General features: G+C 47.6%; 1 protein-coding gene across 5 annotated transcripts in view; it reads right to left on the bottom strand.

Annotated features, from left to right (window-relative positions):
- BSN (bassoon presynaptic cytomatrix protein) overlaps positions 1-27,883 on the bottom strand; it is an 88,835-nt gene that overhangs the window by 42,054 nt on the left and 18,898 nt on the right. For 4 of the 5 annotated variants that reach the window (XM_021529212.4, XM_085590135.1, XM_085590136.1 and 1 more), the window contains exons 2-3: positions 24,962-25,361; positions 1,269-2,075 (exon numbers count right to left, since the gene is read on the bottom strand). In XM_021529212.4, coding sequence (XP_021384887.4) covers positions 1,269-2,075; positions 24,962-25,361 — 1,207 coding nt within the window. Of the gene's footprint in view, positions 1-1,268; positions 2,076-24,961; positions 25,362-25,541; positions 25,806-27,883 lie in introns of those variants that run through there. The other variant, XM_085590138.1, reaches the window with a different exon arrangement.

Raw genomic sequence — 27,883 nt, 5'->3', positions numbered from 1 at the left:
TCACTCAAGGCCCCAGGGCAGGGTGCAGGCAGTGGTGGGAGCAACAGCAGGGGAAGAGCACTGGCACTGAAAACAGCATTGTGTACACTGAGATGGCCATCTGGGGGGTTTGCACCTCCACAGACACTCTGGGAAGACATCTCCTCCACTGCCAACGTGACCACTAGTGAAGCAGTGGCAGCAGCAGCAGCTTCAGGAAGAACAGAAAATTACTGGGTATAATTGAAACTGCAGGGAGGAGCCAGGGACATAAAATGCAATTATCTGCCATGAAACGGATCCAAGATTAGCAATCCTACTTCTGGTCATTTCAAGTTCCCATTAACTTCTCCATGTGCTGATGTTATCAATTCTGTGTCTTAACTCTCTGTGAGATGCAGCACTTCCAGAAGCAAGCCCTGGGCCTCCCCTGGTCAGGGTTCAAATCACTTGTCCAGGAGGGGGTGAAGGGCCTGGAAAATGTCCCTCTCTAGCTCCCAAGGTGGAAGGGGTCAGAGGATGCTCCTGCTGAACCTCTCTAGCCACCAGTGGCTAGAATTGGCTACAGTGCTTCTTTGGTGCTTGGGAAGATGATCTCTGTGGGCATCACAATTCAGAGACATTCTCAACTATAACGGGTAAGATTGGGTGGATTTCAGACTATCTCACTCTCTCTTCTGCTCTCCTTGCACTCCATCTCAGCAGGCTGCAGAATTCACCATCCAATTCACATCCATACAACACTGGGCATCCCCACATCCACCCAATGAACAGCCCATTCCATTGTCCTGCACCCAAGCTCCTCTTGCTGAGGCCCTGGCACTTTCTTCCCCTGTATCATCATCCTTGCAGCCTCACCATTTGAGAATGCAGGAGGTGCAGAACATCCCTCATTAGCCTCATCTCCAGTCTGGCCAAGGCCTCCATCCACAGCAACAGGAGGACACTAGTTGGTGACTGGCACTTGCATGACCTCACCATTGGACACCTTTGGGGAGCAGTGGGCACTGCTGGGGGTGCCCTTAACAACAGCCATGCCTTGTTCTGTTCCTTGCATGAAAACAGCATTAAATCAGTGTACACACATGAAATCTATGTCTTTGCCAAGAGGTGAAGGATGACAGACTCCAGCCCCGCAGCCTGCCCCAGGAGGAAATTGGCTTCAGCAGTTCTGTAAAGGCTTTTTTATAGACCTTTGAAAGCAAGCACCCCATCTTTTCTCCCTTTTAAGCAAGGAGAGAGCACGCACCCTTGGATCAGAAGATGCCCGCCCCCGCCAGCCCCCTTACCTCCACGAGGTGAGGCGTGGGGTTGAAGCCGCACATGTTGCAGACCTGCTGCCGGCAGGTTGTGCAGGTGTTGTAGTTGGGGGGCTCACTGGAGCCCACGTTGATCTCCGCCTTGCAGAGGGGGCACGAGACCCTTGCTTTCGGCACTTCCTTTGGCTTGACACCCTGCTCCGCTTTGCCCGGCTTCGCCGCCGGCGCGGCACCAGCCCGGCCCTGTGCCCCTGAGGCTTTGGGACCAGCCTCTTTGCTGGCGTCGCTGAAGACAATTTTTGGAGGCACTTTGCCAGGAGACGGCTGGCTCGGAGCAGGGGCCTCTGGCTGGACAGACATGAGCGTGCTGGCCTGGGTCAGGAGGGATGCCCCGAAGCCGAAGAGCTTCCCTGTGAGCCCCTCCTGGGGCTGCTCTGGTGCTCCAGCCCCAGGGGCCGGGGCAGCAGGCTTTGCCCTTGCATCTCCTGGCGTCTTTCTCTGCTCAGAGGGGGAAGGCTTGGCTTGCTGATGCTGCGGGGAGGACCTGGCCTGATGCTGCGGGGAGGACCTGGCCGCCTCCTGAGGTTTTGGCTGTCCTTGGCCATGCGGTTCCCTCTGCGGCGTTGTGGGCTGAGGTTTGGGTTGCTCTTGTGGCAGGGGGCGGGGGGCTGGTGGGGTCTTATCTGCAGCCGGGGGTTGCGGGTGCTTGGCTGGGGACTGGGAGGGGGATGGTGAAGGGGAGTGCAGCTGCTGCTGGCTCTTGGAGCGAGGAGCCGTGGTCATGTCCATCCCCAGCGCCCGCTGCATCTGGCAGTTCAAGCACAGCCATTCCTTCACCTGTGAGACAAGGAGAGCACATGGGCAGTGAGTGCTGGTAGGCACAACTGTCTGCAGGTAGCCCCAGCACACCCTTACCTATCCCCAAACAGACCCCACATAGCCACAGGAACCAGTCATCAGCCCCTGAAAAACATTTTGGTACCATGTTCTTCTCTAGCAGTACCTTGCAGTCAGGACAAGCAGCCCCCATCTGTCACAGGTACCCATGGCACAGCATGCCAGCATGAACGCCAGCTTTAATTAGCCTTGGTCTGCTTCCAAGGCTCCTGCTGCGAAGTGACTGCTTGCCATGAGGCTCTGCCTCTCCTGGGGGAAGAGGGGCCTTTCTGAGGGCTCATAGCTCCACCAACTCCCAAAGCCCATTTTTTGTCTCTTGCTTGGTGACCAGAGATACCAAAGAGAATAGCTAAGGCCAAATGAGGAAACACCACTGTGCCATGCTCAGCACTTCCCTGGGGCTAGCAGAGATGGATTTTCTGGAATCAGTGCGGTGGTTGTGATATTCCATCTCAAAATTTGGCTCTGGAATGCTATAAGGGAGTGCAAAGAGTGCTGCTTCTTGCACAATGCATCTGCACTTCCAGAAAGGGAAGTGCAGGCTGGGGAGCAAAGGGTTAATTTTCACTCTCACCATAATGAACTTTTGCATGCAAATGAAAAATAGAACAGTTCCCTGGCTAAGTGGTGATAAACGAGACACTTTCCCCACGAGAGATGTTCCCTGTGACACACTAATGTCTAAATTAAGTTAATTAAAGAGGCTGTAGAGCCTTTCCGTATGAGGAATCACCAGGATGCTCAACAGCTCCACAAGTATTAATATACAGCACAGTCAGCAGGACATCCAGGTCTGCTTGCAAAAGATTTTTCCAAGACAAGCAACTAAGGTGGCAAAAAGGATCAGAACATTCTCAAAACCCAGAGCAGATACAGAACCTGGCAGGGGCAGCACCCAACAGCTCCTGGGCCTTGTGCTCTCTGCAGGCTGCACATCCCACAGGCCTGCACCCACTGCACAAGGTGTGGATTTTCCTGCCTTTCATTCTGGAAACCATCTCTTCATTCCAGTGTTAGGGATCACCTCTAAGGTTCAGCTTAATCCCTGCTGTACAGACATTAATCACCTTGCCCAGTCCCACAGCTCCAGGTCTACCTGGCCTTTTGGTCCTACGGTTGGAGGCAGGGGTGATTCATAACCTGGCCACAGGGTTTTTCCCCCTGTACTCCAATCACACAAAAAGGCACATTTCAACCTTTTTGTGCTTGCAGGAGCTGCCTGCAGAGACGCAGCTGGGTGTTATTGTAAGTCTCATGATGGCAACTTCTCAAGAGGTGAGGTAGATAAGCCCTAAACCCCCTGTTACAAGTTCCCTCCCTAGAAGGGTTCTCATAAAGGCCAGCATTCAAATAATAAACTTTTAAAACCAGAGGAAATTCAGATCAGCTAGAAAAGATGGGTTTCAAATTCATAGGAGGTGGATGAAACCTCCACCTGCCCACCGCACCCCTCTCCGCCCAGCACATGCCGGGTGCCAAGGCTTGGCACTGCCTCCAGCAAAACTCTCCCCATCACCTTACAAGCCTGGCTGCACATCAGCTCTGTGCTTTTCCCAGACTTCCCTGTACTTGCTGAGCTCCCACGCCACTCTCTACACCAGCCTCCGCTCAAGTCCTTGACTTGGAGCCGAGGGAAAACAGCCTCAATTTTCCCCAGCAATTTTGTGCTACATTTTAGTTTCTCCAAGCTGTTCCAAAGGAGCCACATTATATTTAGTTCCTGAAAATAGTACTTTAGTTTTTATAATTTCTTAGGGTCTTGCTGTCTCTCTTCTGACATCCAGAATTTCTTGCGTTATTTTTGCTTTCACACCCCCTGGAATTTTTTCCCACAGTTCTATTTCAAGAGAGTGTCTACCAAAATCCCATCAGCTTTGCCCACCATCCCATCAGCTCAAATTAAGGGAGAACCAATCCTTTCTATTCAGGTTCTTGTTCCCAGGATGCAAGAAATTCAAATCTTCCCTCTCCGCATAATCTCCTTACCTGCACTTTAAGACCCTTAGTGAGGTGGAAACTGGGGGAAAAGGAGATCCACTCCCTCCCTGTGCCACACACAGCCCACCACTCTGCCTTTGGCCAAGGCTCCTCCAGGAAAACCCAGGCAGTGGGAGGCACTGTGCCTGGGCCCTGGGGCCACAGGAGCTGCAGTATGCCCCATGGACAAGCCCACCAGGACCTCCCTCAGCTCAGGGCTGAAGAACAATGGGATCATTGTAACTTTCTCACTTTTCACAATGAACCTACCACCCAGATAGGAAAAAGCCAGGGGGTATTTTAGATGGGATAGGAGCATCCAATTGCCCTTGGTGACTCGGTGAGGAACTGCTGAGGAACATCTGTCCTGGGGAACAGGAGAAAGCTGCAGGAAATACAGTGGGGCATGAGCTCCCAGAGCAAGCATTTGAAATGTAAATTGAGTTGGGATTATCACAAATTGCCTGGCCGGCCTCCACTGATGCAATCGATGACACACCATGTGGGTTACACAGATCAAAGACAACTTAAAGGATGCTGCAGGGAAGATAGCAAAGAGGAAGGGCTGAGTTGTCTTGCCAAAGATCCTTCCCCTAAGGAGGAGAAAGGAGAAGAGAAAAGCCTGGGTGATAAAGAAATAGTATAAAAAAATCTTTCTTTTCATACTCTTTTCCCCTCCTTCTCTCTGTGTTTTATGGGCATCTTCCCCCTGCATGATTAATCTGCAAGCTAGAAGAGAAACATTTAGAGGACGGTGATGCAAGTCAATTAAATAATCCCATTCCATCTATTTCTGTGTCCTGTTTGCCCAATTCTTCACCAAATCAAAAGTTTCAGGGGTTGGATTAGTAAAGATTTACATCTTCCTAGTAAAGATTTACTCTTCCTAGAAAGGACGGGGGTCCATCACTGGGTGGAGATGTAAGAGATGCTAATGAGACAGATATGATGGACATGCTGTAATCACTGTCCTGGAACATTTGGGAACAAAAAGAATTACACTCGTTATGAGGATGAAGTGTTTCCATCCTATTAGCAATCGAGAAGAACATTCAACAACATCTACCAGCACCAGAAGATATTTAAATTTGGCAGAACTGAATATTTTTGCATCCAAGAACTCCAAAAGAACTAAGAAAACTGCTGTGTGCTGATGTTCATTTTTAAGAGGAAATTTTAGGAGGCTGGGAGAGTCTTCTGCTTGAAGAAGGCAAAGGTATGGCCTGCAGGGGACAGGGAGACAGACATCTGTCCAAGGCAGACATTGCAGAGAACTGAAGGACACACAAACACGCCTTTCAACATGGGTTTAGGAAAAATAGGTCACGACAAAGCAAACCTGATTTCATTCTTTGCACATCTGGTATTAGTAATGCACAGAAGCAATATCCTTGATGTCCAAAAGGTGTTTTGACCTAGTATTGTATGACATGCTGACAAAAATAAAAAACACTACAGAATATAAATAGCGAATATGCTAAATGGATTTCAGACTGGTTACCTGGCTGAGCTGGGGGCAACAAGAATTCACCACTGCCAAGGTATCATCATCTCACTATGGCCAGCACCACTCACACACAATGGATCTTGGCAAAACCACTGATTCAGAATGGTTTTGGTTGGAACGGACTTTAAAGATCATCTTGTTCCAGCCACTCATATCTTAAATATTGATGAAGATGAGTCTCTACTGCCTAGCAAACCTGTGCTCAATCCATGCAGGAAGCCTGGAGCTGGAAGTAGGACTGAAGAGGTGGCTCAGCCTCCTCTTGCAGCACCAAGGGACTCCTTCCAGAGCCCTCCACGGTTCCACACCGACATTTTAAGGAGATTAGTAAAACACTGCAGGGGATACAGGCCGGATCTGTAAGAGTGATTCTAGGGATGCAGAAAATGTCTGAAATGAGAGAATTGAAGAGGTTGATCTTTTTCGTTTATCAAAGAGAAGATTAAGAAGTGACTTGATTACGATATAGCAGCACATTCAGTGGAAACAATATCAGGTACTAAAAGGTTGTTAATTAGGCAGAAAAAGGCATAAAAAGAACTAATGACTGGAAGTGGAAGCCAAATATATTAAGCATCACTTTTAACAGCAGATGTTTCTAACCATTAAAGCAAATTATACACATGCTGTTGGGCTCAGCAGAAGACACAGGGAGGTAAAGCTTGCAGGCCTTTCATGTATAGTGTATTTTATGCCTGTTCTGGTCTCACAAGCTTTGATAGCTTGAACCATCCCATCTGTACAGACATTTGGAATGTCTGTATCTGATACCTGACCTGCCCCAGCCTGCATGCAGTTCCCAACACACCTACAACCACCAGCCTTACCCTTCCCACCACAGAGCGCTCCAACACCCCTGAATATTCCTCAAAACCCCCTTCCAAATCTTACTATTCCCCAATGCATGGGTAGGTCAGCAAGTGGCAGTGCTTGCTGGGTCACAGCTGCCAGATGTGCCTCCCCCCTCAATGCTGTCCTTTAAGCACCAACCATTTGCAAATCCCATTAGGAATGAAAACTTTTCAATCAGTGGTTTCTTTTAAAAAATTGCAGCAGGAATATCCACAGAACGTGCTGGCTTTGCCCAGTGCAGATTTAAACACTGACAAGAATTGTAAACTGAATATACATATAGACACACACATATAAAATTACAGGCATGGTGGCCTAGATTGTGACCCTCTGCAGAGCAGGCACATAAGAGGGACCAAGATCCATCCCTGTGCACTGTGGTTTCCAAATAATCTAGAAAAAAACTCAAGAAAAGCACACATTTAAAAAGGATCTGAAATGATAGACACAGCTTGAGTCTGTAAGGCTTCTGCAGTTATTCTAACACCACCTATTTTAGGAGACTAGGTGAAAATAGCCCATCCCCAGTATTTGTTACCAGGAGATGTGGGGGAGCTGGTTATGTGCAGGTTGTTTTGTTCCCCTGTAGTAAGACAATACAGCTCTAAAAGTATCTTGAGTATAGAGTTCAGCCTTTGCAGTGGGCAGAAGCTTTAAAATGAGCACTGTAAGCAGAAAAACATTGCAACATCCAAGATATTTTCATGCCAAAATTTAGGATTATAATTAAGAATAATTCTGTCTTTGCTGAGGGCTGGTTATTTTGGACCATTTGGAGGTCACCCAGGATGTTATCCTACTACAGAAGAATAATAAAATCAAAAAGGAGAGACCATATTTAGATCAACATATTTATGGCTTTGGAGATTTGAAATGGAATGGTTCCTCACCAGCTCTATCCATTTAGACCTCACTGCAGCCAAAGCCATTGGCCTCATTAGCTACACACCCCCATGTCAGAGGAGGCCACTGGGCTCAGTCCATCTGACCTGTTTTAAACAATTTTTTCAGACTGGAAAGAACAGGTCCCAAGTAATCTTGAGTCTAGCATGATCAATCCCACCCAAAGGTGACCATTTTGGACAGGACAGAGAAAAGGAGCTTTGTTCAGCAGAAGATACAACCCACACTCATCCTTTGGCAAGAGACAAGATGTACAGTGAGCTGGAAGAACAGATACCAAGTTCATGGGAATTCAGAACAGAAAAGGAATTTGTGTTTTCTGTGAGTTGCTGAAAATGTGTATTTAATAAATTGACAAAACTGAAATCCTGAAAAAGAGAAAACTCATCTGTGTTTGGGAAGAGGACGACAGGGCACCTCTGGCAGCAGCTCTTCAAATCCAAGGGCCCCGAGTGGGCTCCTTCCCCAGATGAAGCCCCCCTCCAGCAGATGCACCCCAAGGCCACAGTCACAGCTCCCTCTGCCTTTTGCAGGCACCAGCATGAGTATAAAAATAACCCCAGCTGGAACTGGGTAATGAAGGTACTGTGCTAATCAGGCCAATAGAGAGGCTCAACAGCAGGATCACTGACTGGATGGAGACAGGTTTCATTCATGGCTTATCCTGGAGGAACACTGCAACAGCCTGGCCTCTCCCAAGAACTGCCAGTGCCCTGCCTGAGAATGTCCTTAAGTGTCTTCAGCTCAGCAGCTCTGCCTGCACATGAAGAACTGTTGTCTCACAAAATCAGCCAGTCAGTGAAACGTCCCTTCCATCCATGCCTCCCGGATCCACTCCTGAGGAGCTCTCTGGGGGGCCTGTCTCATGATTTATGTTGTCACACTGAGCTCTGCCAAAGTAGAGCTCATACATACTCTACAATTAAACAATATCCTCATCCAAGGGAAGAGGCAGTGCTAGAAGGCAGCCCTTGGCTAGAGAACAGAGGGAACAGCAAGTTGTGGGGAGCTGGGATACTGCTGGGAAGGCAGGAGGTGGGAATGGCTGCAGGAGAGCAGGGAAAGCTCAGCAAATCCTGGAGGAGCTGCTGATGCACGGAAAAAACTAAAAGTACCACATGGATCAGGTTTCCTACACCATCCCAGACTGATGGAGTGCATGATAAATATACACCTTCTTCTGAAGTTTTAGGTTTGTTTTATAGCAAAACTAAACTCTCTCTAGAAGTATTTGAGGCAATGGGGCCCTGAGCAATCTTATCTAGTAGAAGGTGTCCCTGCCCATGGCAGGGGGTTGGAATGAGGTATCTTGAAGGTCCCTTCCAAGCCAAACCATTCCATGATCCTGTTGCTGAGTTCTCCTACAGCAGCGCAAGGACAGTTTGCCATGGAGCTCGTGTGTAGAGGGCAGAAAAAGCAGCCCTGGTTGTTTGGATAGTGCACAGCCTGCATGCAAATGCAAAGAGGAGCCTGCAAAGCATCCCGTGGAGGCTGCGATGTGGTGTATCAGCCAGAGTCTGAGCTGAGGGGCACAGATAACACCGGGAGATGGAGTCTCCTGAGGTGTCTTGGGGGGACCATGAGCAGCCCAGGGTGCAGGAGCTGTTGTGTGCCCGGGGCCAGGCTGCAAGTCAAGACATCACCAGAATTCACGCCTGCATCCAGGTGGAGAGGAGGCGGATGCAAACATGCAGGCAGCGTGGGCTGAAGCTTCCTGGTCCAAATCTAAAGCACAGTTTGAGGAGACTCCAGGGCTCCAGAGAATATGTGCAATTAGGAGTGTTTCATCACTTAATTGACAGGGGAATTGGTCACAGAGGCACTGACTTACTTGTCAAAAAGGCCACCTTATGCTCATCTTTATCTTCAAACATCTCAATATAAATAAAATCCAGTCCTTGGCACTCCTGCCCAGAAGGGGAAGCCACCGGAGCCGTCAGTAATCATCCTGCTAATTCTTGCCAGAAAATAATCAACTTGCTCGCTTGCTGGCGAGTGAGAGGAACCAACCCCCAAACTCATCTCCTTCTCTGCAAATAACAGATGGGAAACTGCGTTTGTCCAGAGAATCGAGCTGCGAAATAAGACAGTGCCATCTCATCCTATGAGTCACTTCTCAGTTTCCTTTCTCTTGTTAGCACTCCCTGAACCAACTCCAGGCTACTTGAGCATGTCTCCTCTCCCCAAAGGGCACCAGGAGGCACTGACCCCCCACGAGGCTCTGCAGTTTCAAAGACAACCTCCAGCACCTGCACCTCACTGCTCGGTCCATCTTTCCCTGCACCATGCAACCACGGACACAGGGATGAAGCACACGATCAAAGGAAATAACTGCACGCCCAACAGCTTTGCAACTAACCTCGATCCGCCGTCATAGGCAGGACGGTGCTCCCCGGCAGCATCCCGCATGGCTAGCTCCTCAGGAAGTGAGAGCATACGCTCCTTCAGTGCTTGCCCTTGCTGGCAGAGAGGAGCAGATGGGCAGAGGAAACCTTTCCAGCGCCAGACCCAGCGCTGCTCCTCTGCTCTCCCCAGAGCGCGGGTCCCCCGCCAAACAAGGCGCTGCCTAGCTAAGCAAACCGGCAGTGCCGCCGCCCGAGGCAAAGGGACAAGTCCTTCCAGTTCATTAGGGAAGGTTTCTTGTGCGATTTGCTGCCTCACTAGCTCCTGTTTAGACAGCCTTTGTTCCTTGTCCGCAGGAGCGCATGAAAGATTTGGACGTCTGTACGTGCTGGGAGGATGCTGCTCCCCGGGCCGGGGCCGGAGCACGGCAGAGCTCACCCCGGGCTTCAACCTCCCGAGCTCTGCACGCCGAGGGGCTCTAAGTGCAGCCCCGGGTCCCTCTCGCTCCGTAATGCGGGACTTCCACGAGAGGCCAAGGAAAGCCTAATGGCTTGCTTTGCCTTTTTCTGCTGCTGCTCCCCTGCCCTGCCGCCAGCCGAAGGACGGACGTCCTGAGTGACAGGAGCCTCCGGTCTTGCTCACTCATTGTCTCCTGCAGAACTAAAATAGCAGCCGGGGAGGGAGCAGAGGAGCTCAAAACTTTCCATTCCCTGGTACCTCCTGCCCAAAGAAGAGGAATACATGAGACCACGGGGCTCCTCAGGGTGTCATGTGCAGCAGCGATGCAATTCAAAGCTATAATGCTAAAAAGAGCACAGGCTGCTCCCAGTAAATATACTTGTAACAGATCAATTTAAAAGCAGTTTCCTATTAGTAACACAGAATAAAATCATCCATTTACTGCATGGCTCACATTTATTCAGCTCTGAATGATCCCTGTTGTAGCCTTGCTCAAGAGCTTCCAGCTCCTTTGGGAACCCTCCTGGACAACTACAGCAATGGGAGATAATGGCTGTAGCTCAGGGACTAAACTAAACACTCTTGAATATTTAAAGGTCCTTTCACCTCCAAACTTTGCACTACCTTGGCAGCATCAACATCTGAGACTAGCACAGCAGTGATGAGGGCAGAGAGGAGCGTGATCCTCTGACCCACGCGTCTAGGATGGAAGGTTTTAAACACTAAAAACAATTCTGGTGTTGGCATAAACAGCCCAAAGTGTTTTCAGAGATGGGGTTGCAGACCTGATTTATGGCCTCACACTTCCTCCAGACTGAAGGAGCCAAGTTAAGCCTAATTTATCCAGGCTAGTGTGTATTTATGAATGAAGCCACTGGAATGAAAAACTTGTGCGAATGAACGTATCATAGTGGATCAGTGCACCAAAGCAGAGTGTATCTTCTGCCTTTCTTTTTTTTCTTGTTGTTGTTATTCTGGATTAAATATGTAACAAATACTCTTGCAGAATTTAGGGCCTGAAGATAGACAAGCCATTGCACAATCTTTTTACATACCTAAACAGACTTAATTGCTCAATTATTCCAGATAAACATGATAAGTTTCCTGTCATGAATAATTTATAATCCAGCTAGCCACACAATCTGTGAAACACAAATCTATGGCTGCAGCAAAATAAATGCAAGCAGATACCATGATCCCAAGACACCCTGCTGGGTACTAAATACTGGCTAAAGGAGCAATAGGCTGCCCAGGGCAGCTTTGATCTTCCACAAAACCCTTTGGACAGCCCAGACCTTCAAATGGGTTATTGTGTTGCTGAGAGGATGCAATTATTGACAAATAAAATAGGCAGAAAGGATGGGTGTGCACCTTGGAGGAGACAGGCACAGCACACACTCCCTTCCTGGTCTGGAAACAGCTGGGTGTCCCATACAGCCCTTCCTGGGAGCTGGCTGTACTGGTTTCCCCAGGAATTGCATCAGATGATAGTGATGAGCTGAAGAGCTGCAGTGAGGCAGCGCAGGAGGCAGTGCTGGAGGATGGAGGCCCACTGGGCCTGCCACGAGGGACAACACTCAGGTTGCTGGGGAAGAGCTAAGGGAAGGAAGGGTCCCATCCAGCCAGAACTTACCATGCTTGGATAGGAGAGACCTGAGAAGGCAACCTGGAAGGAGTCCAGAAAGAGGGTTAATCCTAAACCCATGACAAAGCCGTCCCAGGCAGCTCCCTTCCCGCAGCAGAGGCAAAACGAACCAGGCAGAGGGGCAGGTACCAGCTCTTGGCTTCAGTGACCCCAGACAAATACAAGGGGTCTTCCCACAGGGCTCAGGACCCTACCACAAACCTTGAGCCTCTTTATAACTCTCTGAGAAGCAGAGGAGAGGCACTGGGTAGATCTCCTCCAGCCTGGGCACCCCTTCCCAGAAATAGCTTGTCCAGTCATCAGCCACCTATTTTAAATAAAAGTCTCCTATCCCCATCCAAATACATCTAGATATCCAAATACACCTGGCATTATGACAAAAGTCATAATCTACTAAATTAATCTACACAAGAATCTGCAAACAATTAGAATTTGCACAGATACCTTGAGAACCACATAACTTTTAATTGAGTTTTTATAGCTATTATTTAGCCTTGAAAAAGGGGCTACTTCACTGTCAACCAGTATATAAAAGCAGTCACCCTGTCATAAAAAAAAAGGAAAAAGCTAGTTGCAGAGCAAGATTAAAACTGGTCATTCAAATAATGATTTGATGAAAGTTGGAGTTGTTCAGCCTAGAAAGAAAAATCTCTAGGGAGCCCTTAGAGCCCCTTTTAGTACCTGAAGGGGCTACAAGAGAGCTGGAGAGGGATTTTTTAAAAGGACATGGAGTGACAGAAAAACAGGGAACAGCTTCACAAGAGGACAGGAATAGAAAGGATATTGGGAAGAAATTAATTACTGTGAGGGTAGTGAGGCACTGAAACAGGATGACCAGGGAAGTTGTGAACTTCCCATCCCTGGACATGTTCAAAGCCAGGTTGGATGGAGCTTGGAGGTTTACCTGGTTTAGTGGAGGATATCCCTGCCCATAACAAGAACTGGAATGAAATCAGCTTTAGGGTCCCTTCCAACCCAAACCATTCTGGGATTCTAGTCTATGATATTTTGCTTGCTGAGCTGAAGTCATCATTGCTGTGGAGATCTAAACCAATACACCAGAAAGGTGAATAAACTCTTAGTGAAAAAGAATCTTACTACTTGAAAGATTGTCTTTTCTGTCACAACCTAAGCCAAAATGCAAAGTGAGCCCATTCGGGAGCTTTCTGCAGCCTTCCTGAATGGGGGCCCAGAGGATTACCATAGAGTAACCTGCCTAGGACACCTTAGCACAACTGAAAACCCTGCGCAAGCTTACAACAAAAGCCACCTTAGTTCAGCTCCAATGAAGGGTCAAGTCCTCACCTGCAAGTCTAGAAACTGCTACAAAAGAGAAAAGCATTCCAACAGAAATCACTCAGGTAAAACACCAAAAATATTGCAGAAGCAAATGCTCTTCTAGGGCTTCTTAGCTTTCCTTTGAAAGATCTCCAACAAGCAGCACATAGGCAGTGCCAGCTGCAGTGCTCCATGTCCTTCCAGACAGCAAGAAAACTACAGAGGAGCAAACTGCACAGTTCAAGCTGATTTCACCTGTTTTGATTTGCTTCAATGCCAATCAGAAACCCCTTCTGAAGAGAAACACTAAAACTTGTTGTCATGCCCTGGCTGTAAAGCCAGGCGACTCGTGTGCAATCACCAGCCATAGGACTGACTTGATGACCTACAGGGCACAATTTTTGCAGGTGAGATAGCAGCAGTGATCACAGCTCCCCCCACTTTCTGGGGTTCAGCTGGAGAGATCTTGCCTCTGATTTTCAAGTATTGTGCATCAAAATATCCAGCTGAACAGCGGGAGCCACGCTGACTGCAAGCAATCAGCCCCAAACTGCCTCAAACTGGGCAGAGAAGGCATGGATTGGCCAGCAAGGGGGAAGCAGCAGGATCCATGCACCAGGAGGGAAAAAAATTTGATATCCAAATAAACACCACCTTCCCATAAGCTTTTATCTGCCCACAGCCTTGTCTGTTGGCGTGGGCTGACTCCTGGCACACTGCAGAGAAAGAAAAGGAGGAGCAGATCTGAAGCACGGGATGCAGAAGGCGTTGGGAAGCGGCACAGCACGCGGTCCATAGGGATGCTGCTCTTTGGTGCACAGTGACCTACTCCCACAGGGTGAGGCTCTTGCCATGCCAAGGTCTTTTCTTCCCAGTAGGATGCAGGCTGGATGGCACTGGACAAGTGCCTGCAGCTGGAAGACATGGAAAAAGGCATTGCATGGAGAATAAGGGTGATGTGGGGTAAGAGCTTGAGCTGGCCAAAATCATTAGGAAGGGTACTGAAGCTTTCAGTTTTTACTGTAAGAGTGACATTGCCCAATTTTGGCTCTTGGTTGGGTGCCATATTTTGGCTCTGGTTAGAAATTCCTCAGTGCAGTGGAGCTCTTCAGAGCTCTCCAAATGACATGTCATTCAAAACCATCAGATCATGAGACTTTTTTGGGCAGAACTGCATAAACTTTACACCCAGGATCTGCATAAAGCATTATTATTCCAACATCTCCCCCTGGTTGAAAAGGGATTTAGCACCTGGAATTAGTTATGGAAAATAGTATTTCAGAAGTTGCTGGCTTTTTTTTCCTTCCTAATTCAATAAAGCAGTAACAATTGTCTGCTGAGAGCAAGTAGTGGGATCCCAGAAGCAGCTCAAAGACAGATGGCAGCAGCAGCATGCCTGTTTGGGGATAGTTCTCAAAGCACTCTCCAATTTGAAAGCCACAATCATATCAGCTGGAAAATTAATATGGCAGGTCATAACATAAGGCAGAGTATGTAAAAATAAATTTCAGGGCATTAGCTAGCCTGGTCCAGCATCTCCATACTGACTTGGTATTCCAAGAAAAATCAGGATTCATGTCCCAATCTGCCAAAGGTCCCTTGAGTAGGTTGCTGAGGAGTAGATGACAGCACCATGCATGGGGTACAAGGGCTCACTTTAACTGGGCTTCACCTTTTTGGATGGATTCTAGAATTGTTAGTCTTGCACTAACATACTGTGCTCCATCAAATACTGAGGCTATTTGCTTTTCTCAAAGCTTGAAAGGTTTTTCAATACACAGAGTATGTGGGCAAAGCAGAGGTGGCTGAGCCCAAGGACAGGCCTCTCCTACAGTAAGTATGCTCCTTATTTCAGAGGAATCCAGAAATACACGTAATTCAACTCTTTCTCAGATCCCCAGAGTAATTTTAACACAGAACATTAGTTTTTAGCCAAACCTCTTCACTAGACCTGGTATTTTATCTAGTGGGCATCATACTGAGAACAGAGGTTCTCAGGGGGAAAGGAGCAAGCAGTGCCTTCCAGGAGATCAGGACTGACGTGAGATGTCTTGTGGGGGACGAAGGGCAACATATTACGCCTGAAAGAACAGGAAGGTGTGAACAGAATCAGTGAGCAGCTCAGAGCAATGACAAAGCTGTTTCTGGAGGAACCTCATATTCAAGGAGTCACAGGGACATGCCCTTTACAACTTCTACAGTATTCTGAAATTAGAGGGGGGAAAAAACCCCAAAACTAAAATCCCAAGGGGAGCTTCACTCCTAGGTCCAAGGCTAGCAGTGCCCCACTCCATCCCACCCAGCTGGTTGACGCACTACATGTGCAGCCCTATATGTTTGTGCCCTTAGCAGGTTTTTAATGGGGAACACTTGCTGATCCTGCAATTCCTGCAAAGCTGAGCTACAAGCAGTGACAAGCTCGTTTGCTCTTTGGGGACAGGGCTTCAAATAGCTGTTGGCTTGTGGCAATTAAAACTGCCTCCGAGTCCGCCAGCCCGCGCTGTGACTGATGCAAGCGCCGGCTGGAGCGCTCTGATAAGGACGTTGGATGATTCAGAATAATCTGGGCTTTGCTGAATAGATGAGCCTAAGTGTTTGTGCTTCTGCTTCCGTCTAATGGGAATACTGTGTTGTGCTCATTGGAAAGGGGAGAGGGTGGCTGGAGGTAGGAGGGCACCAGAACTTCCTCTCCATAAGACTGATGGGCACATCTCTCCTGCCTGCCACTCAGGTCTCTTTCTTCCATGGAGGTCTTCAACTTTAGGGTCTGGCCAGTCTGCCCCCACAGCTTGGACATAGCAAGGGGGTGGCAGAGGAACTGGGGAGTGCAACAAAAAGTCAATGTTAAAACTTCTCATCCTGAGAGTTCTTTGCAAAGCTGCTGCACAAACAGCTGGGCTCAATTAAAATACAGGAGATGAGCATCAAAGTGGGGTGGGCAGGGAGCAAGAGAGGAAGGGGAGGGATGCACTTGTTGTTCAGTCTTGAAAAACAACTTCTAGCTGGTGTAGTGCTGTGTTATGTACATGCCTTAACTCCTTCTGACAAACCTTTAATCTCACCAGCCTGCTGCACAGTCTACTCCCATTCCATTAATATCACATTTTGCTCCCTGGATTTCCAGAGCCATTCTAACAATTTGGCTTTGATTTACTCAAAGCAGAAAGCCATGCCACCGGCACAGCCTATTTACAACATAAACTGACTCCAGAGTGGAAACATCCCCCCGTCGGCTATCCTTGATCAAAAAGGTTTGCAGCTGAGATAAAACACCATTTAAATCAGAGTTAAAATAACCAATTTTCATAGACCATCAGCACCATACCTCTCAGATATGGGCTGGTCAGGAGCACAGCTGCATATCATGTCTCCAAAAAGAGCTGGATATGGCAGGAGGGTGAGGTCTGGGAGCAAGGTTTGAATTAAGATGGTGAGAAATACCTCTGCAGGCATGAACTGCTGTTTCACAAACACCTCACAGCATACACAGGACTGCTTTCAAAAATCTCTGAGACTTTTCAGTCCACCACACTATGAAAATCCCTTTTTAGCATCTAAATGTGACCATGGCCAAGAGGCAGACAAGAAACAGGATCAGGAAGAAGCAAGGTGGTTCATTGTGTTGGGAGCCCACACAGCTCTAAAAATAGCACTGTGATCAGCTAAATTCAGGTTACAAGAGACACTGACAAGATGCCACCACCTCTGTCATACAGACCTTTTATGTCACTATCATTCAAGGTGGGAAGAGCCATGTCACAACATCTCCTCCTGAGCTGGGGTTCTCCCACTGGGCACCCCTTGCTGCACCAAAGATACAGCCCCATAGGGGTGGGTGCGGAGTGGGTGCTAAAGTGTCTGACACCCTCCACTACAACCACCCAGCTCTCTGCAGCTTGTAGAAAGACCGTAAATAGGAATGAATTCAGCTAGGATTAACTCAATCCCCATCAAAGCAGTGAAAGCTCTTGAAGTTTCCTCCGAAGCGCTCCCCGAGGCAGCGCAGCGTTCCGGCAGCAAACACACATCACAAACCGGAGCGCACAGGCGAGGGCTGTACAGCCCTGCACAGCTCCTGCTCTCGGGGCTGCTGCGTGTGCACCAAGTGGGAGCTGAGGGACACAAACACTGGGCGATTTCACACACTCGACCGGTAGGAAAACCTGGAGCAGCACCTGTGTGAGCAAAATATCCCCATCATCACCATGGGCTGTAAGGGGTCTTATCCCTCTGCCCGGGGATGTTCAGGGGGAGGGAAGGAAAGCAGGCAGCCGCCACAGCAAAGCTCTCAAAGAGACACGGAGCCGCTGACTCTGTACCCTGCTCACTATGGAAAGCTTGACAGCCGCTTCCGATCCTCAGCTGGCTTTTTAATGATAAAGTGATCTGGGAGCTGAAAGCCAGAGGAAAACCATGTCTCATCCAGGCAAACAGCTTGCTGTAACTTAATGTACCGAGGGAAGGAGGGCGCGGGGCGGCGGCGGCTCAGCCCGTGCGGCTGCTGGGCTCGGCATTAGCGAGCGGCACAAGACGTCAAGCGGAAAGGAGGCCACTTCCCATCCCTCGGGAGCACTCCTCTTCACTTGCAGTTGTTTTAATTACCCCTCTGCACCGCAGCATGGCTCCAGCCTGCGGGAAGCCACGCTCTCCCTGCCCTCCGAACAATTGAACGTGTCAGCACAGCCCACCCCGGCCGTGTCCCCGCAGCCGCGGCTCCGCCGAACCAGCCGCCAGCGGAGAGAACCCACCCTGAGCAACACCAGCCCCCTCAGCCACCGGCAGCCATTTAGCCAAGATCTTTTTTGATATTTTCTGCCAGCGAATTTTGCATTATTTGAATCATCCACGCAGAGCACAGCAAAAGGCGGCACACTGGGAGAAACAGCCAGAATTACTCATGAGCTTTTTCTTTTCATGGGCTCTAACTTAAATTGTGATCTGTCAAACAGATGAGTTGCATGTTGTTGTGGATGGCTGGGAGAAGCTCCTGCTCCGGCTGCAGCAGGGGCCAAAATAAGCAATATCTAAGTAGAAAGGCTCAGTAAGAGCAAGCATGCTACTCTCCAGCTCCATATGAGTTGCTTCATTCAGTGTTAATCACCCCATTAAAAAATTAAAGTCTACCAAGGGATAACAGACACATCCTTTGCTGCAACACTGCAGATACAGGATGGAACACCTGGTGTTAGGGACAAAGGGATTAAGAGGTAAAGGGCAATGGTGAGGAAGGGCTAAAACGTGGCAAACATGCATACACATACAACCTGTTAGTTCAGGGTGATACATCTCATGTTCCTATCCATATTTTCTCACCATAAAAAAATCCACAGAATATTCACTGCAGCCACAAAGAGCAGATTTTTAGTGCTCAGCTCACCGGGTTCTCTTGAGGAGAATTGTGGGGCAGAAAGCACTGGTCCCACCTGCCCACAGGGCAGATGCTGACCTCAGACACTGGGATGGATCTGTGGCAGCAGATGAGGCCAAGCATCCCTGCCCAGGCAGCTGCAGCCCAAATTACTGTGCCCTAAGGAGAAGGTAGCAGGCATACCAAGCCCCAGCTCCTGAAAACAGCATCACTCACTGTCCATGCAGGTCACTGCTGGCAGAAGCTCTGCTAAAAACAAAGAAAAAACTGGAATAAAACACGCATTTCACTCCTATTGCACAGCAGGATCCAATGGAAAATTTCTCCCAGATCTGCAACGTAATGCCAACGAGAGATTTATTTTTACAGCTACATGGTGAAGGAGGATGATCTCAAAAGACAAATCATTCTAAAATGGGCAACTTGACTCAGCAACACAGGGGTCTGGATGAATATAAGGTACAAGCTACTACATACACACACAAGAAGCTAACACCACAGCAGAACAAAAACACTGCTTGCCCAAGGGTGTCTGGGGCTTTGAGCTGATCACAGGAGGAAAAAACCACACCTCTGAACTTGCTGAAAGGTGCACACAAGGAAGGACAACTGCTGACAGAACCAGCCCCACCTCCCCAGCTACCCAGAAGACACCAAAAGCATGACACCAGTGTGGTATGGCCCAAGGGATGTCAGACCAGAGAAACATTTATTTTTCAGGCCCAACACCCATTCTGTAAAATGAGTGGAAACTATAACCTCTAAACAGAGCTTCTGTTCATCCATGAGCACAATAATACAGATGCAGGACATGCAAGGACCACGCACATGCCAGTGGCTGGGGCTGGAGGTGCTTCATGGCCAGGAAAACAAACACCTGTTGAGGTCCCAAGGACTTGCCTTGTTCAGCTAGAGAAGAGACTGCAAATGTAATATCACTGTCACAGCTTATCCTCCCTCTGCATTTCAAAAGAGCTACATCTCATCCCTCCCTATGGCAAAGAGCTACATCCAACATGGAGTTCATGCACCCAGAGGAAACTTAGAAATTTAGAAAATGTCATGTCAGCATGGTCCCATGGCTTCTCGATAAAGATTCGAGGAGGTGAAGAATACTTTGGTTGCTTGAAAAGGCAGGGAAAAACAAGGGAGATCAAATTTCTCACAAAATTCATGTTTAATTATCTATCAGAAAGTAGATCCCTGTTTTCATCCAGTCCTTCAGTTCTCAGCCCTGGGTGAAAGCACTCATGCCAACAGGGATTCTACCCACACTTGCACAGCATCAGAGACCTGTAAATGTTTGAATGTTGAATGAATGACAGGCAGGAGAGGAGATGGATGAGAGGAAGAGATGGAGATTCACTGCCATTAATAACAGCCATTGGTTTAATGTGGAACTAATAACACCCTCGGCATGCTAAGCACAGCCCTTGCCTTGCAGGGTTTCTGAAACAGTGGCCACTAGTCAAGTCAAAGCCTCCTGCAGGGTAAATAAGTTAGATTGGGCCCCTAACTCACAAATATGCTGGGTTTTACTGAAAATTAGATAGCAACATGGTGCAATATGTAAAACTGGGACAATAAACAAATGAGAAACAGGGTCCTTTGAAAGCAGTGTATGAACAGCTTCACAATTTCAATATTTGAGGTTTTTTCAGTCATTTGCTAAATGACTGAGGTGATGCTGTGGGCAGGCACCACTCTTTGACAGTACAGCCAGGTTGCAAAAGGTTTTGGACCACAGACATTCCTCCAGTGTTAACAAGCCCCATTCCTCCCACCAGAGACGCTCTGCATTGTGTCACCCTTCACCTTCTCCCAACTTCTTCTTTTTTCCACTTTGCCCAAATTTTCTTATATACTGAGCAGAAAACCATCTGCTGTGAGGTTATGACAGGATAAACACAGCCCTACACAATGCTCACATTATTTCAGTCTCATCTCCTCAGCTGATGGTCTATTTTCCATTAATACAATTTAAACATTTACCTAAAAACTTTAGATTATTTTTGTGGCTACCTCCTTTAGCTACAGATACCTCAAGAGGTGCTGAGAATTTTCTTCTGTCAAACAACCCTGACCACTGTTGGGAAACCAACCAGCAAGTTTCTAATTATCGTTGAGACTTTTTATGTTTTGCTTGCTGAATGTCTGTGATCAAAGGTTTCTGATGAGCTTACATGGCACAGAGCATGCAGGGAACAGATTCACTCTCAAATATTTTAAATATTTCATAATTCATTATATTCATAGCATAAAAAGTACAAATAACCTCTTCAATCTCCCTAAGTGAAGCTAAAAACGTGGGGCAGAACAGAGGTTTAACAATTATAAGTTATAAATAGGCCACAAATACAGCAGACAAAATCAAAACAGCTCAGGAAAAAAAGTAGGGCCTTCAAAATAAAACAATTTGGTAAAGAACACATATGTATAAACATGTTCCTTTTATACAGGGAGGTGCATCTGAATATTTATGAAACTGCCTGTAATAAACACTACTTCAAATTGAAAAAGGCACAATAGAAATGTAAAGTAGACAAGAAAGGTTTCCTATAATCCCAAGTGGTTCCAAGCAGACCTATTAGGCAGCCAGGCATTTTGAGTTTAATTTCAGCTCTAACTAAAGCACACGTTTTAATGCTGTGCTGCTGCTCTTGATTAAAATCAAACTCAAGTTCCTCGTGTTTTTGGTTTAGTGCTTAGGATGGTGAGAAAACAAATTAAAAGAAACCCAACAAATTTTAAGAGAAGACTGAAGAAGAATTAATTTATCAAATTAGCAATGTGCAGCAGCACTTCAAAACCCCAGAGAAGCAGAAAGGATGCCTGCAGGTTACTCCTTATGATACCAAACAGAGCAAATCCAATCAGATGAACATGCTGCCGGATCAGTCAGGCGAAGGCCACAGGAGCAGCAGAACAAAGTGAAAGATGTATAAAAAGAGGATTTTCTAAACCTATTGTACTGGTTTGAAACTGAGCTATTCACCCTGGAGGAGATGACAGCATCACTGGTATGGTCCTGCAGAACAAGCTGCCCAAAAAAACCCTCAGAAACAACACAGAGGAAAAGTAAAAAAAAAAGTTTTAGTGAGAAATTAAAAATCATACTAGAATGTGAAAGCTGCAATGTTGCACTTAACACATCTCCATTCAAAAACTTATTTCTTGCACAGGACTGTAAATAACTGCTAGATTTGAGCACATTATTTCAAAACTTGCTGTCTTGAATGGTGCCACCATTGCTCCCTGCTTGATAATTCCCTTTCCTTGCCTAAAATAACTGTCTATGGCAAGAGCACTGACCTTCAGGAATAAGTGAATGAACAAGGAAAGCAGCCTGCCAGCACACGACCAAATTGAAAACGATGACAGCATCTATTTCAGGGCACGGGATGAACAGAGGGAACAATATCATTATCTACATGTAAAATATGAGTGACACCAGCAGCAGACAGGAACTTCTGTTTGCCCAGTCTTGTGAAACAAGAACGAGCTGCTGCTCAAAGGAATAAACAGACAGTGAAATAAAAACCCAAAAAGAGATTTTGTTTTTCTCAGCAAGTGATCAACTCAAGATGCCACAGAAGCTGATTGCTTCTTCAGCACAGAAATTAATGATTTGCTTTTAAAATAAAATGACCATCAAGCCACACAAAAAGAAATAAAATAACAGCCAAAGAAAAATAGTATTTTAAAGGGAATTATGTGCTTCTGAGGAGAAGGTATTACCAAAGTACAAAGTGAAGGCAGTGCAGTCAACCCTCCTCTGAAAAATCTGCTCTTGGAGCTGGATGTGGCAAGATAGGGCTTGATGGACTACACCTCACACACTAAGTCTATTATTTTCTTTAAGTATATATTACAAAAAGCTATTTTATGCTATGGATATATATACAAGTAAAAGATTAATGAAAACAAAGTGTTTATACAAGATTTATACCCTAGCTTTCAAAACAGTTTGAGAGATCATTATGCCAAACCAGCCCTGTGGCTCCTACCTCACCATGCCAGTGATTTCTGGCAGTTCCACAGATTGCACAAGAGAGAATGTACCAAGGAAAACATAATTTTGGTTTTCTTTAGTTTGATTTTCTTAGAAAATGTGGTATTTTTGATTATTTAATCCTGCTAGAGAGTTTTGAAAGCAGAGTCACAAAATAATATCTACTGCAGCACAAAGTGGCAGTATCAACTATACACATGAAAGTATATTCATAAGGAAATGCAAATGGAGAATACAACACCTCATGAGCAATGCTGTGCAGCTGCCCTGCAGCACCTGCTGGGTTGGAGGGACCAGACTGGGTGGATGTTTTCCCTATGAGGGGAGGCAGTGGAGCAGCTGGGCACAGCATGTCCACCCTTAGAAGGCTCCAGGACTCGAAGGGGTACAGCCTTGAGATCCCTTCCCTGCTTGCTGCTTTGAGCAGAGGTTGGAACAGGTAACCTCCAGAGATCCTTCCCAACCCAGCTCCCACCATCAAGACAGACAGCACCCTTCCATCCAGCTGCCTCCACTACCCCCCAGTAACAGCACCAGGATGCTTCAGGCACCTCTCTGTGTGACTCTGGAATAGCAGCACAAGGAATGATGTTGAGGAAAATGAGTCACACTTCCAACAAGGCAGCAACCACTGCTGCTCCCCCAGCCAGCCCATCACACGAGCTGCCAACATGAGCTGCAAACACTTCTCTTGGACAACTGTTTTCATCCCCCAGCTCCCACAACGACCTACTTACAAGTCATAAGGTTGCTTGCTGCTGAAATGCATATTAAACTCAGGACAGACCAAAAAAACAACGTCTTTTTCCATTTCAGGTCCATTTTTAAAAATTTTATATTTAAAAATGCTTTGCAGTCAAACACATTTCTGACGGCACAGAGACCTAGAGATGCCAGAAGCAAAATGACCGCCTAGAGCTGCTAAACAAAGTCTCTGTGCACACACATATTTTAACATTGGTATCTGCAAGAGACTCGGGGTAGAGCCCACTGTGGGTAAGCTCTTGGGGCAAAGCAGAAGAGACAAGACCAGAAACTGAGAAATTGTTGTATTGTTATTTCCTTGTTAACTGGTACCGTTCAGAGTAACTGGACAACTTTCAAGGCAATGCTTGGACACCAAATTAATGTTTGGCAAATCTAATTAAAAATGAAACTTCTAAGTGAAACAGAAAAGTAGCCCATGGCATTTCTTTGCAGGACCCTGAATTTCCACCTCAGAGCTCTTTATTAAGATCTGAGACCTTGTCTGGACCTTTGCAGGGCTAAATACCTGTGAAGTAGTATCAAGAACCAGCTAATTATGCATCATTACAGCAGGGGTATCTCCTTCATAGGGCAAGACTATTTACAGGGGCATGTAGTGACAGGACAGGGGGGGAATGGGTTCAAATTCAAAGAGAGTATGTTTAGACTACATAAAATTAAAACATTCTTTACTATCGTTGTAGTGAGGCACTGGAAAAGATTGCCCAAGGAAGCTGTGAATGTCACATCCCTGGAAGTGTTCAGTGCCAGGCTGGATGGAGCTTGGAGCAACCTGGTCTAGTGGAAGGTATCCCTGCTCATGGGGATGGAACTATGTGATCTTCAAGGTCCCTTCCAACCCAAACCATTCCATAACTCTACGATTTCTTCCATGAGGATAAATGAAGGCTGGAGTTCCTCAAACAATGATGTTTAGACACTGCTGTATCTAGCATCAGGAGCAAGCATTGCATGCTTACCACAAAATGGCTACTGGCAGTAAATCCTGGGTATCCAGGGGGCTTCAGTGCCTAATTCCTGTATGTGTCACTGGAGTGGCTCAGTTGCTTTCTAAAGTGTGGCTTTAAGTTTCTGCTTTAAGATCAGAAACCCCAGTGGTTTGGCTCTTAACAGCTGAAAAAACCATCCAATCACTTCCCATCCTGTGTGGAGATCTGTGACCTGCGGGATTGGCACAGGGAGCGCCCCTCACCTCAGCCAGCCCCGCTGCCGGATCCGCCCCCAGCGCCCCGAGCATCCATTTCACACATCCCACGGAACGCTCCTCCCCCGGCAGTGCCGCGTGTTCCGCACGGCTCCTGGCGCTTCCCTCCCTGCGTGCAGCGGGACGCTGCTGGAACCCACCAGAACCCGCTGTGAGTCAGGGTCCGACACACTCCACACCGCAGCCGCCCAGCAGCCCCCCTGCTCCCCTCCTTGCTGTCGAGTTCTCTGACTCGGGGACAATTTTGAAAATGGAGAATTCATCTAAATGTTATTGGCGTCTCAACAGAGACTGAGCCCTGGTAATCTACCAATCCCCTTCAACTAATTTATCTCCTCCATCTCATCAAAGCTCACATTATCACAATTATTCCCTTATTACCAGCAGAACCCTTGCTCCTGGTCAATGCTTTGCAGCTGTCAAAAGCAAAGGCGCAACTTCTGTGCTTGGAGAAAGCAAGAGCCCACCCGAAGCAGCCAGGAGGGCTGCATGAGGAGGAGAAGGCATTACCTGGGTGAGGTGCGGGTTGGGATTGAAGCCACACTGGTTGCAGACCTTGCTGTGACACTGAGTGCAGGCGTTGAAGTTAGGCTGGCCGGGGGAGGAGGTGAGCTCTGTCGTCTTGCAGATGGGGCAGAGGGTGCTGCTGGGGAGGGGGGCGATCTGCGGGACAGAGTAGGGAGAAGTAGGGGTGCTGCCCCGCTCCGGTGACACCGAGGGAGACCTCCCCGAGCCCTGGCTCCTGGCGTCCACCTGCAGCGTCCTCCGCGGCCCCTCTGCCGCCGGCCCAGGCTGGCCCCGGCCCCTCATCTCCCGGGGGCTCTGGGAGCTGGGTGCAGTCTGTGCGAGGGAGGGGGGTGCTGACCGCTGGCCCGCGGCCTGGTCCAGCTGCTCCGGTCTCCTCAGCGTGCTGAAACACCATCAAAACACACGTAATAAGCTCAGGTTTCAAACATTTGATTGCCAGTTAACGCAGACAACTGCTACAGCACCCTCTCCCCCTCGAAATCCCAGCTCAGCCAAGAAGGCATAGCAAAACCCCACTGCAAACCAGGGAAATTGCTCAGATCAGCAGAAGGATACACTTTACCTTACGAAACAAGGCGTGATTTCAGCTTTCTCTTACATAACCCAGCAGCAGGGATGCAATTGAATTATTCGGTGTATTCTGAGTTGAACTTTAGTCAGAAAGTTGCACATAAAAACGTGTGTGAGAAGTTTGAGAAGCTCAGCCTCCTGCCAGCCAGGGCTCCCAGCACTTCAGCACAAACTCACTGGAAGAGGCAGCCGTGACTGCTTTGCAGCCTGCAGGGCCCTTCCTGCAGGGATGCAGCCAACACGCACTAAACTGGCTTCTCACAGCCTACTTTCATGAGTGGCTGTGAAACCAGAAGCATGCAAAGACTATTTATTAAAGGAAAAACCCTCCAGAAGCCTAATGGAGGCAGGAGACTACTTGTACTTCCTCACCTGTCAGGCAAAACCATGCAAGTCACAGGTGAAAGTAGCTAAGGGCTTGTTTCCCAGGGGCCACAGCAACGGGAAATCAAGAGAGAGCACATTGGCTCTGCTTTAGTAATCAGCACTGAAGTAGCAAGCACAGACAACAGGGATTTTGTGGGCTGTGGGCTGGCTGACCCTAGCTGAACCCTCTACTGTGTGATGTGAGTCTTGCCTGGGCAAAAAAACCAGCTGGAATGACTGTGGTCACCAGGACAGGGTGATGAAACCTCCCTGTGAAACCAGAGCTACTTACAAGGAGCAACCCCGAGGCTGGTATCGCACCCACTGCTGGTTCTGCAGCAGTCCCACAGTCTGTGTAGCCTGTGTAGGATGCTCAGCACCCCACAGTGCTGAGGGATGCTCCTGGCCATCCCAAGGAGCTCTGGAGCAGCTCCAGCTGCAAGAGCTTTAAACTGTGATGCTGCAGTGCACAGCATGACAGCCTGCACACCCTCCTCCCATATGGTTTCAGGGCAGGCACCCTGTAATGTGCTGCTGATGGATCACAAGTGCACGAGAATGAATCTGTGATGGAAGATACTTATCTAATTATAAATAATTTGGTCCATGTGCTTATCAGTAATGCCCACAAATACTTCTCAAAAAAGCAGAAGCCCTAATGCCCTCACTACCTGTCATCTACAGCTGTTTAAGGAAAAGTATTACTCAGAACCTCAAATTTAATACATTGTTGATTTACCCAAGCAGGGTCTGACCTTATGAAGGTTTAAAAAGGGAACTTAAATGCATAAAACTAATGAAATTCAAAGTGCATGTTGCCACAGTAATAGGAAGTTGGATGAAAATAAATAGTAAAATAGCACTTTGGGAATACTTTCTGGCTGCAGGTTGAAACCCACTTCTCTGAAGAAAGAATCACAATAATAATAAAGCAAAGCACTAAGGGAGGGAGTGATCTGCTCTAGACTGAAGAGGAAACTGCTCCTGGCCCTACAGTAGCACCTGCCATGAATGTTGTTGGCATGTGCTGCTCCTCCCTTGTTAGTTCTGACACCCTTCAGTTCAGATTTGGAGTTTGACTCCTGATGTCAAGGGCTGCAGAGCTACTGCCTCAAAAAACACATAAAACCATCTGTAGCTGGTGGAGATTGGAGAGCTCAGCCCCAGACACCAGAAGGAAGAACTGTAAGAAAGCAAAATGCACCTTCTCACCTTAAAATTAATATTTCTATAAAACCCTCAGCATTTATGTATTAGACACACCTTATCCTAATGGTGTATTAAACAACTCTGAAATAACATTATATGGTCAAATATAACTGTTGTTTGGAACAGCAGAATAGTAATGCTGCCCCGAATAACCCTGTGGCTATCCCATCCCTCAAAGTGTTCAAGGCCAGGTTGGATGAGGCTTGGAGGAACCTGGTCTAGTGGACCATGTCCCTGCCCATGGCAGGGGGTGGAATGAGATGGTCTGTAAGTTCCCTCCCATCCCAAACCATTCTGTGATTCTATTCTACTGCAAATTTCAAAATTCAGGGTTTTTTCCCCACTTGATATGAAAAATACTTGCCACCAAGTAAGAATTCTGACTCCATCAAGGAGCTGTCAGATAACACACAGATAAGTTCACATTTCCTACCCACAACAGAGTGGCTCTCTTGGAAATGCAAAAGCCCATGAGGAACAATACACCAAGTGCTGTTATTTTGCCCTGAGCCTCACTGCTGGCACATAAGACAGAGGAGGGTGGTTGGATGCTCACTGTCTGGCAGGTCAGTGCTGCTCCAGAGATGTTTTCCCAGACTGGGCTCGAGCTCCCTCCCAGCTCCCTGCACTTTTTCAAGTGCTAAGTAATGCCGGGCACCACCTCCATCCCAGTCCCAGCAGCAGTTTCACTCCATGCACTTCTACCAACGCTGCATTTATTTATTTTATAATTATCCAGGATGCCTCAACCACCCTGTG

The sequence above is a fragment of the Lonchura striata genome, chromosome 12 (genome assembly GCF_050655825.1).
Source record: "Lonchura striata isolate lonStrDom1 chromosome 12, ASM5065582v1, whole genome shotgun sequence".
Lineage (NCBI taxonomy): Eukaryota > Metazoa > Chordata > Aves > Passeriformes > Estrildidae > Lonchura > Lonchura striata.
Note: the sequence above shows the minus strand (reverse complement) of the source record. Positions and strands in the feature narration are given on the sequence as shown.